At 55.5% G+C, this 11,611-nt stretch overlaps 1 protein-coding gene across 1 annotated transcript; it reads left to right on the top strand.

The window, feature by feature from the left end:
• Nucleotides 1–637: 637 nt before the first annotated feature.
• FKBP10 (FKBP prolyl isomerase 10) lies at nt 638–10,280 on the top strand. Its single transcript, XM_049636074.1, has 10 exons — nt 638–1,204; nt 5,279–5,424; nt 5,863–6,052; nt 6,172–6,317; nt 6,708–6,897; nt 7,053–7,198; nt 7,923–8,115; nt 8,529–8,671; nt 8,872–9,035; nt 9,397–10,280. Exons 1-10 carry the CDS (start codon nt 960–962, stop codon nt 9,580–9,582), a joined length of 1,749 nt encoding a protein of 582 aa, XP_049492031.1. The 5' UTR covers nt 638–959; the 3' UTR covers nt 9,583–10,280.
• The last annotated feature ends 1,331 nt before the right edge of the window (nt 10,281–11,611 follow it).

The raw sequence follows: 11,611 nt of genomic DNA on the forward strand, positions 1-11,611 counted from the left end.
GGGGGGATCTTCCCCTTGACAGATGGTAAGTGGGTGGAGGGACGCTTCCCGCAGGGAAGGGGACCCGCAAAGCCCCTCCCCACGCAAAGACAGTCTCCCACCTTAAGATCAAGACATTGAGGGAGCGCCGCCTCCACCACTCTGCCCAAACCTTGGCATCTGGTCTTCTTTCCATTACAGAGTCCCTCCTGCTCCTTCTCCGCCCCTAGCCCTGCAGCAGTCACTTCTAGTGTCCCTCCGCTCCAGTCCGCGACTCGGAGGCGCACTCCTGGTTTCACCCCGCACACATCACTCTCGCTGCCGCCCACCTATGTTCATCCCCGCGCGGGATCTTCCTGACTGTCCAGTTTTTGCGGGACCACGCAGCTCGATCCTGGAGAGGCCATCGCTGAGACAGTGGGGATGTGGGGCGGGGGGAGTACCGAGACACCCCCTCAGATTCTGGAGCCTCACCAGCCACCTCGAGAGGCCTAGATTTGGGGGGGAGGCCAACGAAAGAAACAAGGGATACTTCAGTCCGGCTTTAGGACCCAGGGGTTCGGGAAAAAAAAGACACTGAACTTTTTTCTTTTTTTTTTTTTTTCTTTTTCTTTTTTTTTTTTCTTTTAATGGGGGTCAGCTCCAACTTCTCCGCTTTCCCGAACCTCCCTCCCAGGCTAAGGCCCCAGGACGCTGAGCCCCGGGAGATAGGGAGGGGGGGGGGATCTGGATCTGGAGTTCTTTGTGGTGCATTCCTGGACTCCCACACTCAGCCTTGCCCCCTCCTCCCATTCCACCCTCCGTCCTCCGCCCCGCCAGCTCTTTCTCCCCTGCCCCCATTCCACGTGGACTAGCCAGGGCGGGGGTGGGGACCAAGGACAGGAAGGGGGGGAGCCAGCTCCGGGAGGAGGGGGAAAGGAGGTTGTCGGCGGCGACTCCCTCGCTCGCCCTCACTGCCGGCGGTCCCAGCTCCAGGCACTATGTTCCGCACGGTGTCCCCCAGCCGCACCTTCCTCCGGCTCCCCCTGCTGCAGTTGTTGCTGCTGCTGGTACAGGCAGTGGGGAGGGGGCTGGGCCGTGCTAGCCCGGCCGGGGGCCCCCTGGAAGATGTAGTCATCGAAAGGTACCACATCCCCAGGACCTGTCCCCGGGAAGTGCAGATGGGGGACTTTGTTCGCTACCACTACAACGGCACTTTCGAGGATGGCAAGAAGTTTGACTCCAGGTAATGGGTTGGGTGCCCTCAGACTCGCCCCTCCCCTTGGGGCCAGGCTGTCTCTATCCTGGGGATCCCTAATTGCCCTTTTAGGATGTGTCTGCATCCCCTACTTACTCCATGATCTCCTAAACCCTAACACAGCACCCTGAGGCTGGGGGCTCCCAGACATCCATCTTCCCAAAGATTCCCCTGCCCTTAATTTCAAACCCTCACCTCTTAAAGGACCCCAGTTTCTTTCACGACAAACTCCCCACATTCCCCAGTGTTTGATGATCAAGGTGAACTGCTCTATTTACTCAACAGTGCTTTATTTAAAGACATGGCAGGGAGGAGGTTCTGGTCCCCAGCGTTGGGGGGAAGGGCATGGTCCCTGATGCATGTGAATCCTCCAGTGGTCTTAGCCTGGGACCCCCTCCCTTTCCACCCGGGCTGAATCCCTTCTGGTTCCAGCCCCAGGTTTCAGTGCCTTTGTAACCAGAGAAGAGTCAATAGAACTTTTTTGGAGGCGGTGGGGGTTATAAGCAACCAGCATGTTAAAGAAGGGTGAACATTGTAAGACAGCAGGATGGATCTAGGAGTGTAGGGTATAGCTCCGTGTAGGACAGATAGGGACCCTATCTGTCTACGTGTCACATGGCTGGGCATTGCCCCCCTGGGCTCCCGGAGGGTTCTCATACCTCCCTCTCTGGGTCTCCCTGCACCACCGCCCCCCCACCTCCCTCCATCTTAGCTCTACCAGGCCAGTGCTGCCACCCATCTTGCCAGGCTTGGGGTTTGAAGGATGGGGTTCTGATCCGATCAGGCCTTTTAGTCTGCTCTGGCAAGTCACTTTTGTTGGTGGGGGCAGGGCAGGGCTGTTCGGTTAAGCCTCAGGTCCCAGTCACCTCATCCTTAGAAGTCAGTCCCTCTTAGGCCCTTTCCCAAAGCACACAGCTCAGCCCACGGGAAATTAGCTTCCATGGCTTTGGAAGGCAGGCAGTGTATTAAGAACATGAACTCCAGAGTCCAAGACCTTGGGTTCAAATCCAGCCAATGACCGTGGACAAGGAATTAGGCCTCTTTAAGCCTCATGTTCCTTATCTGAAAAAATGGAGATGAAAAACAATCTGGAAAATTAAATCCTCCCTTCCTAAGGCAGATAATAGGGCTTAAGCAAGATGATGAATGAAAGAACTTCACATAGTGCCTGCAAATACCAAGGCAAGTTCAGGGAACATTAGCCTTGACTCTGGGGAGGACTGGGTGCCCTTATCATGTTTAACTGGTAGGAACTTTGTGCAGTGCTTGGGCCCTCACAAGAGCACTGTGAAGGAAGCAGCTCAGTGGGCAAAATGAGGTGTGGACAGTGGCCAGAAGCACCGCCCAAGCCAGGGAGGGGTTGGGAGCAGGGGATGACTTCCTTGGTGGGACTCTAGGAGCCAGACTGGCCCCAGTTTGTGCAGTGCTGAGCTTGGAAGACTTTCCTAACCCCTTAACCCCTTTGATCAAAATGAAAATCTCTCAGGGTGCCTGGCTGGCTCAGTCAAAAGAACATGCATCTCTTGATCTTGGAGTCATGAGTTCGAGCCCCATGTTGGAGGTAGAGATTACTAAATAAATAAATAAATAAATAAATAAATAAACTTGAAAAAAAAATAATTTAGGGGTGCCTGGGTCAGTTAAACATCCAACTTCGGCTCAGGTCATAATCTCATGGTTCGGTTCTTTTTTTTTTTTTAACGTTTATTTATTTTTGAGACAGAGAGAGACAGAGCATGAACAGGGGAGGGGCAGAGAGAGAGGGAGACACAGAATCCGAAACAGGCTCCAGGCTCCGAGCGGTCAGCACAGAGCCCGACGCGGGGCTCGAACTCACGGACCATGAGATCATGACCTGAGCCGAAGTCGGACGCTTAACCGACCGAGCCACCCAGGCGCCCCTCAGTTCTTTTTTTTTAATGTTTCTTTTCTTTTCTTTTCTTTTCTTTTCTTTCATTTTTGAGAAAGAGAGCGCAAACGGGGGAGGGGCAGAGAGAGAGGGAGACAGGATTTGAAGCAGGCTCTGTGCTGAGAGCCTGTCGCTGTGGCTGGGCTCCAACTCACGAATCATGAGATCATGACCTGAGCCGAAGTCAGAGGCTTAACCGACTGAGCCACCCAGGCGCCCCTCTTGGTTCAGTTCTTGCAGAGCCCTCTGCGGATCTTCTGTCTCCCTCTCTCTCTGCCCCTCCTCTTCTCCACTCCCCCACTCTCACGTGTGCATGTTCTCTCAAAAATAAACAATTAAAACAGTAAAAAATAAAATAATAGAAACAAATTCTAGGGGCGCCTGGGTGGCGCAGTCGGTTGGGCGTCCGACTTCAGCCAGGTCACGATCTCGCGGTCCGTGAGTTCGAGCCCCGCGTCAGGCTCTGGGCTGATGGCTCGGAGCCTGGAGCCTGTTTCCGATTCTGTGTCTCCCTCTCTCTCTGCCCCTCCCCCGTTCATGCTCTGTCTCTCTCTGTCCCAAAAATAAATAAAAAAACGTTGAAAAAAAAAAAAAAGAAAAAAAAAAAAAGAAACAAATTCTAGGGGCGCCTGGGTGGCTCAGTTCGTTGAGCATCCGACTTGGGTTCAGGTCATGATCTCGCGGTTCATGAGTTCAAGCCCCACGTTGGGCTCTATGTTGACAGCTCGGAGCCTGGAACCTGCTTTAGATTCTGTCTCCCTTAATCTCTCTGCCCCTCCCCCATCTGTGCGCACTTTCTCAAAAATAAATAAACATTAAAAAAATTGTTTTAAATACAAATCTCCCATCCTCCCTTAACTTCTGAAAACTTAAAACTGTAGCTAAAAGCAAATAAAAGCCTGGCGTGCCTGGGTGGCTCAGTTAGTTGAGCCTCTGACTCTTGATCTGGGCTCAGGGCATGATTCCAGGGTTGTGGGATCAAGCCCCACATCAGGTTCTGCACTGAGCTCCTGTTTGAGAGTCTCTCTCTCTCTCTCTCTCTCCCTCTCCCCAGCTCTCTCTCTCTAAAATTAAAAAAAACAAAAGCCAATAAAAGTCAAGAGATACAGACTTCCAATTATAAAATAAATAAGTCATGGGGATATAATGTATAGAAAATAGTATTGTATTAACTTTGGACAGTGACAGATGTTAACTACACTTATTATGCAATAAGTATGATCTCGTATGTAAACGTCAAATCACTTTATTGTACACCTGAAACTAAATCTCGTATGTCGATTATACTGCAACAAAAAGTAATAAATAGAAGTAAAATAAAATGAAAATGAAAGCCATGGCAATTTTAGAATAGGCCTTTCCAAAATTGGAAACCAATCCCTACCCTCAGTCAGCTCTGCTTCCCCCTCCTTTCCCTGGAAAAGCCATTGGTGCAGTGGCACAAACACAGAGTTGAGCAGACTGCATATTAGCTGTGTGACCTTGGGCAAGTCATTCAGTCTCTTGTCTCAATTTGTGTCATAAGAAAAATGAAAACAGGGACACCCAGGTGGCTCAGCTGGTTAAGCGTTCAACTTCAGCTCAGGTCATGACTTGTCTGTCAGCCTGGAGCCCACTTCCGATCCTCTGTCTCCCCCTCTCTGCCCTCCCCTGCACACGCTCTCTCTCAAAAATGAATGTAACTTTTTTTTTTCGGAACAATGAAAACAATAATGCCCATTTCACAGGGGAAAGGATTAAGTAGGTGATTGTAAAAGAGGCTAAGCATTTATCTGGCACATCGTAAATGCTCAATAAATGCTCCCTTCCCCTTTAGGCCATACTTAGCACCCCTTTGCTGTCAGCAGATGGTGGTAGCTCCCAGGCCTGCACAGCCCTCCCTTATCCCGGGCAAATAAAAGCTCCTGGCCTCCTGGGGGACTCCTCTTGTGTAACAGCCCATCTTGTTACGGTGGGAGTCATGGCTGACCTAGGGGGAGGCGTGAAGACGAGACAGGAGCATGTGGACCTACACCTGTGATAGGGAGGGGGCTTGAGTGTGTGTGTGTGTGTGTGTGTGTGTGTGTGTGTGTGTGCGCGCGCGCGCGCGCCTGTGCATGTATGCGATCAAGGCCCGAGGCCAGTGTCTCCCATCTGTTTCCGCTCTCCCCCAGCTATGACCGAAGCACCTTAGTGGCCATCGTGGTGGGCGTGGGGCGCCTCATCACCGGCATGGACCGAGGCCTCATGGGCATGTGTGTCAACGAGCGGCGACGCCTCATTGTGCCTCCCCACCTGGGCTACGGCAGCATCGGTGTGGGTGAGAAGGGTCGGGGCACCCGCACGGGGATGGAGGAGACAGGAGTCAGAATCGAGGACCCCAGGGCCAGAAAACTGAAGCGCAGAGCAGGAGAGCGACTTGCCCAAGGTCACACTGAATATGCAGTGTGGATAGTGGCAGGTCTGGGACTAGAATTTCAGTCCCCTGGCCCTGGAGTGGGGGGAAAGGCGATGACAGCGCCCTGGGTGGGATCCAAGCTTGACTAGGGAGAAGGGCACTAGGAGTGGTGGAAGGAGGGGCCAAGCTGGACATTCAAATGTCCGTTCCACCCACCACCCTGGGGCGGCAGCAAATGTGGTCCCGCCTCTGGTACGAGGTAAGGGCCGGAGGGAGTCCTGGGGCCCTAGGGACCGTGGCATGGCGAGGGGTCTGGGGGAGCTGCACCGAACGTGAGCTGTGGCTGCTGGACCCTCACAGCGGGGCTCATTCCCCCGGATGCCACCCTGTACTTCGATGTGGTCCTGCTGGATGTGTGGAACAAGGCAGACACTGTGCAGGTGAGCACCTTGCTGCACCCAGCCCACTGTCCCCGCACGGTCCAGGACAGCGACTTTGTCCGCTACCACTACAATGGCACGCTGCTGGATGGCACTGCCTTTGACACCAGGTGAGGGCCGGAGGGAGTCCTGGGGGGCTGGGGACTGTGTGGCGTGATGTGGAGGGTGTCCGGGTCCCATCCGGCCTCTCCCATCTCCAGCAGCATCACTTTTACCTCATTCTCTGCAGCTACAGTAGGGGCGGCACTTATGATACCTACATCGGCTCTGGCTGGCTGATCAAGGGCATGGATCAGGGGCTGCTGGGCATGTGTCCTGGAGAGAGAAGAAAGATCATCATCCCTCCGTTCCTGGCCTATGGCGAGAAAGGCTATGGTGAGGGCAGACAGGGACTCGGGGATTCCTCAGAAGAGGGCTGCCGTATACAGTTGTTCAGGTTGTGTACTGCACAAAGGCACTCAGCCAAGGAGGCAAGTAGGGTAGGGGTGAAATCTAGCTCTTGGTGGTGATCTCACTAAGAAGGGGTGCTTTATTCTGATTCACACAATCATTTAGGATGGGCTGGTGGTGGCCCGGGGGAAAATCCAGCTCACGCCTTACAGGGAGAGCAAGACACAGGGCTGCTGAGGGTATGGAAACGTCTCTGGAGAGCAGAATTAGCACCTTTTTACAGGGTGCCCACATGGGCCTTCCTGAGTCAGGAAGGAGCCCTGGTTTGCTCTCCAGTTGTACCACTTGTATGGTTCAAGTCTATCCCTTCCCCAGGGACTGTGATCCCCCCACAGGCCTCCCTGGTCTTCCACGTGCTACTGATTGATGTCCACAATCCGAAGGACACCGTCCAGCTGGAGACACTGGAGCTACCTCCTGGCTGCGTCCGGAGAGCTGTGGCCGGAGACTTCATGCGTTACCACTACAATGGCTCACTGATGGACGGCACCCTCTTTGATTCCAGGTGTGTGGTTGGTGGGGGGGAGGCGGGAGGAAGGCCTAAGAAGCTGAGGCGGGATCTGGGGTCACCCGGGCCGCAGCTGGAGGTGGCTCCATCCTGCCTGGAAAGGCAGGGGCTCCTTTGACCCCCTGGCCCGCCCTCCCCGCCCTGTATTGCAGCTACTCCCGCAACCACACCTACAACACCTATGTGGGGCGGGGCTACATCATCCCAGGGATGGACCAGGGGCTGCAGGGCGCCTGCATGGGGGAGCGCCGGAGGATCACCATACCCCCCCACCTCGCCTATGGGGAGAACGGGACTGGTAGGCATGTCCCTGTTCTCGCGGTCACCGTCTCGGCAGCTCCACAGATTGCTCCCCGACCTCTCCAGCACAGGGCCGGTCCAGCCACCACTCTGCCCCTCTTGCCTCGAAACCCATCACCCACCCACCTTCTGCCACACAGACTCCATCCTTTTCTCCAGGGGCCCTCTCCTCACTTCTCCCTTCTATACTGGAGAAGGGCAGCCGACTCCTGAGCTGGGGAGGCGGGGGTGGCTATGGGAGGACAGAAACAGTGTAGCTCTAGGAAGCAAAGAAACCTGGACTTGACTTATGCTAACTTGGATGTAAATTGAAAAATAAATAAGTTATTAATAAAAAAGAGAAAAGAAAGAAAAAGATGATTGAAAAAGGAAAAGAAAAAAAAAAAAAAAAAAGAAAGCACCTGGACTTGAGACCCAGCTCTGCTGGAAGCCTCAGTGTCCTCACCTGTAAAATGGGACTAAGGACATTGACCAACAGGGTAAGTTACTGGGAAGTTGCGAGATGATGTGTGTAAAGGGCTTTCTAACTGGCGTGGCCCTCCCCTCCCCTCCACTGCCCCTCGCCCCCACAAGAGGTACTGAAGAAGAATTGACCCTGGGGACGAACACCCCATCCCATCCTCGTTGGAAAACACAGGGTGGGGAAGGTGTAGGGGCCTCCGTGGAGGCCTGAGCAGCCCCTCCTGGATTCTGAGTCGATCCACTCCCCGTTCTGGCCCCAGGAGACAAGATCCCTGGCTCCGCGGTGCTGATCTTTGACGTCCACGTCATTGACTTCCACAACCCTGAGGATCCAGTGGAAATCAAGATACTGTCCCGGCCCCCTGAGACCTGCAACGAGACCGCCAAGTCTGGGGACTATGTTCGCTACCACTACAACTGCTCCCTGCTGGATGGCACCAAGCTCTTCTCCTCGTGGGTCCGGGGCGGGGCCAGGGCTGGGCAGGTGGGTGGGCCCAGGCGTGGGGAGTCCCCCAGCACCTCCACTCGTGCTTCCCCCATAAGTTCCCATCCAGCGAGCGTGGGGTGGGGCACGAGGAGCTGAGACTCTTTACTGGCGGGACTGGAAGGGTGAGGCTGGCAGTCTGGAGGTCTGTTTGTGGAGGGGAAACCAAAGCAGGGAGAGGGGAGCCCTCCAGGCTACACTTCAGGGGCAGCGGCAAGACGGGGAGGGCGCCCCATCTCTGAACTGTCGGTCCCACGCTCTGCTGTGTGGGGCGGGCACCAGAAGTGACTGGGAAACAGGGAGGGCCGGGCTCGCTGGGGTGTGAACCTGCCTGGGACGAGGATGGGTGCTGAACTGGGAATCTGCTCTTCCCCCGCCCCAGCCACGACTACGGGGACCCCCAGGAGGCTACCCTGGGGGCCAATAAGGTGATCGAAGGCCTGGACACGGGCCTGCAGGGCATGTGTGTGGGAGAGAGGCGGCAGCTCGTGGTGCCCCCGCACCTGGCACACGGAGAGAGCGGAGGTGAGGGGCAGACTGGTCCTTTGCCCCCGCCCGCCTTGGGCCTGGGCACTTGGTGGGAGGAGTGAGGGAAGCCTTCCCAATGGTTCTGTAAACATCCCGTGTGCCCAGTAGGGGAAACTGAGGCATGTGGGCTAGGGAGCACACTGGGCTCAGACCCCGGCCTGATCGGGACGCTTTCCTTCTGTCCTCCCTCCCTCCAGCCCGGGGTGTCCCGGGCAGCGCAGTGCTGCTGTTTGAGGTGGAGCTGGTGTCTCGGGAGGAGGGGCTGCCCACCGGCTACCTGTTTGTGTGGCACGAGGACCCTCCTGTCAACCTGTTTGAAGGCCTGGACCTCAACAAGGATGGCGAGGTCCCCCCGGAGGAGGTGGGTGAGGAGCTCACTCCGTGCGGTCACCCCAACAGAAACCACCACCCCATGTGGTGGCATGAAGCAAACACAGTCTACGTCTGTTGTCCTGTCTGTGCCTGTTTCTGCCCTTGCGCTGGGTCACTGCGCCTTAGGTCCCCTGTCCCTGCCTCTTCTTCATGCAACCTACCCCACCCCCCCAATGCTGCCTGTCCTCCACACCCACCCTCTGCCTGGGCCCCACCCGGGCCCCCAGCACCTGCTCTTCTCTCCTCTGTGCCTCCCTGTGCCCCAGGGCCTTTCCCAAGGCCACCCACCGCCACTCAGGCGAGACCCTCACTCCCCTCTCCCCTCTCCCCTTGGCTGTCTTGGCTCCTAGTTCTCCGCCTTCATCAAAGCTCAAGTCAGTGAGGGCAAAGGACGCCTCATGCCTGGGCAGGACCCAGAGAAGACCATAGCAGACATGTTCCAGAACCAGGACCGCAACCAGGATGGCAAGATCACTGTTGAGGAGCTCAAACTGAAGTCAGACGAAGACCAGGAGCGAGTCCATGAGGAGCTCTGAAGGGCAGGGGCCTGGGCCCAAATGCAAAGGCCCACTTCTCGGGGTGGGGGGGGGGGGACAGTGGGCGGTGGGGCTGACCTTCCAAGGGTCACCCTCCCCTGTGCTGGCATGTTGGCTGGGAGGTCAGAGATGACTCTGGTCTTGCCACCAGCCCGAGAGTAAAATCCACAGCACAGACCTCTATTCAGGTTTTCTCTTCCCACCCCACACCCCTCACTTACAAGTTTTGGAGTCACAAAGCCAATCCGGTGATTGGTGGAGTCTAGGGGCTGGATGGGCCACTGCTGGCCCCTCACCCATACCTCCCCTCCGCATCACCATACAATGAACACGGCCAGCAGCCGAGCTCACCATTTCATTTCCCCAAGCTTCCCTTTTATCTGTACTTTTCCTTGCCGTCCCCAAGCACCCCCCCCTACAGCCCCCATTTCTGTGTCGAAGCAGCTCCCAGGAGCATGAACCAGGACTGTCCAGACCCTCAGCCTTCCTCTCTCAGCTCTGGCTGGCTTCTAGGAAGGGCCTCCCCCCTTTCCTGTTCCCCCACACCTATCCCATCCCCCCTCACTACACCCAGTAGCGACTGAAGGCCCCTGGGGTGCTGCAGTCAGGGCTGGGTTTGGCGTTGCCTTTCATCCCTAAGGAAAGCTGCTTTCTCCAAGGGACAGAGAACCAGAAGAGTAGGAAGGGTAACTACTGGGATGGGTCTTAGGGCTATGAAATCCTTGGGAAATCCTGGTTTCAGGGCAGAGTTAAACTTGGAAGAGGGGCTTGTTTGGGGTGAGAGGGGAGTGGACAGAGCTCTGCACACTCAAAAGGCTAAATTGGTGTCAGATCCCTTTCTCCTTTGTGCCAAATAAAAGACTAAACCAAACACCTCAGGCTGTGCTCTTTCATTGTGTGTATGGCGGGGAGGCCCTCAGACCCAAAGATTGGGGAAGAAAGGGGAACAAAACTGGCCGTCTCTTCATACCTCATCAGCTCAAGATACTGTGTCCCTCGGTCTCAGCCTCCTGCCTCCTGAGGCCTAACCGGGGCCCTCCCCAAGGAAAGGGACCCCCAGTCTGCCGGAGGGAGGGTGCAGAGTGGGCATCTACAAAGGGGCCTGCCAGGAAGGTGTGGAGAGATGATCCGGGTCTCCTAACCATCCCAGCTGAACAAAGAGGCGGTCCCTGACCTCAGACATGACTCAAGGGTTAGATCAAACCTCACAGGTCAGAATCCTCTCTTCCATGTAAACTGGTTCCAGTACTCAGCTATCCCCACCTCTCCTTGCTCCTGGCGGCCAGCCTTTCCCACCTGCCGGATCCACCCTCCTGCCTAAAGGAAAGGTAACAGAGTTGCAGTCTGCAGGCCATCTGCCCCTCGCCTGCCTGGCTGGACTCTGGCCAGTGCAACAAAAATGACCTGAGCCAAGAGAGGACGGGGGAGCAGGGGAAGCTTGGGAGAGAAAAATTTGGTGCTGGACTCCCTGGACCGACCTGTCCCCACAAGCACCTGTTTCTTATCCAGCACCCTGTGACACATGACTTCTCTTCCCGTGGCCAGTAATAGACACTCCTGGACCCAAAGCATCCAGAAGACACCTCCGGATCTGACGGTGGCTACAGACCTGGCCTCGCATCGTAACCGCCCCCTTCCCAGAAGCTAACAGGCCAGCCCTGAACTGAAGCCCGTTTGAAGGCACGATGCAGAAGAAACAGTATGGCTTGGGTCAGAAACACTCAAATCCTGGCTCTAGCTCCTAGCTATGGAGTTTGGGCAAGTTTCTAGTCTTCTTGAAGCCACCCGGAAATGAGAAGTATGCCTGCTTTCAGGGACCTTGTGAAGGATTAAATGGCACGCACCTACAGCAAGCACTACCTGTCCCTTTGGACCTGCAGGTAAACTCAAGTGTCCCACAGCCAGCATCCTCTGCAGCAGGATGAGGGGGTGAGTCTCTTGGAGGACAGGCTAAAAAAATGCCGGGTGAAACTGGCTGCTTTACATTTTCTCTTCAAAAGGTACCCTAGAGAATTCAGTTAGTCCTTGA

Source organism: Panthera uncia, chromosome E1 (genome assembly GCF_023721935.1).
Source record: "Panthera uncia isolate 11264 chromosome E1, Puncia_PCG_1.0, whole genome shotgun sequence".
Classification (NCBI taxonomy): Eukaryota; Metazoa; Chordata; class Mammalia; order Carnivora; family Felidae; genus Panthera; species Panthera uncia.

What these genes read in the sequence shown, in the direction of transcription:
- FKBP10 (XM_049636074.1), top strand. Translation starts at nt 960, where the DNA reads ATGTTCCGCACGGTGTCCCCCAGCCGCACCTTCCTCCGGCTCCCCCTG. An exon ending in CTATGGCGAGAAAGGCTATG is followed by an intron (nt 6,318 to 6,707) that starts GTGAGGGCAGAC and finishes TCCCTTCCCCAG; the next exon opens with GGACTGTGATCCCCCCACAG. An exon ending in GGCACCCTCTTTGATTCCAG is followed by an intron (nt 6,898 to 7,052) that starts GTGTGTGGTTGG and finishes CCTGTATTGCAG; the next exon opens with CTACTCCCGCAACCACACCT.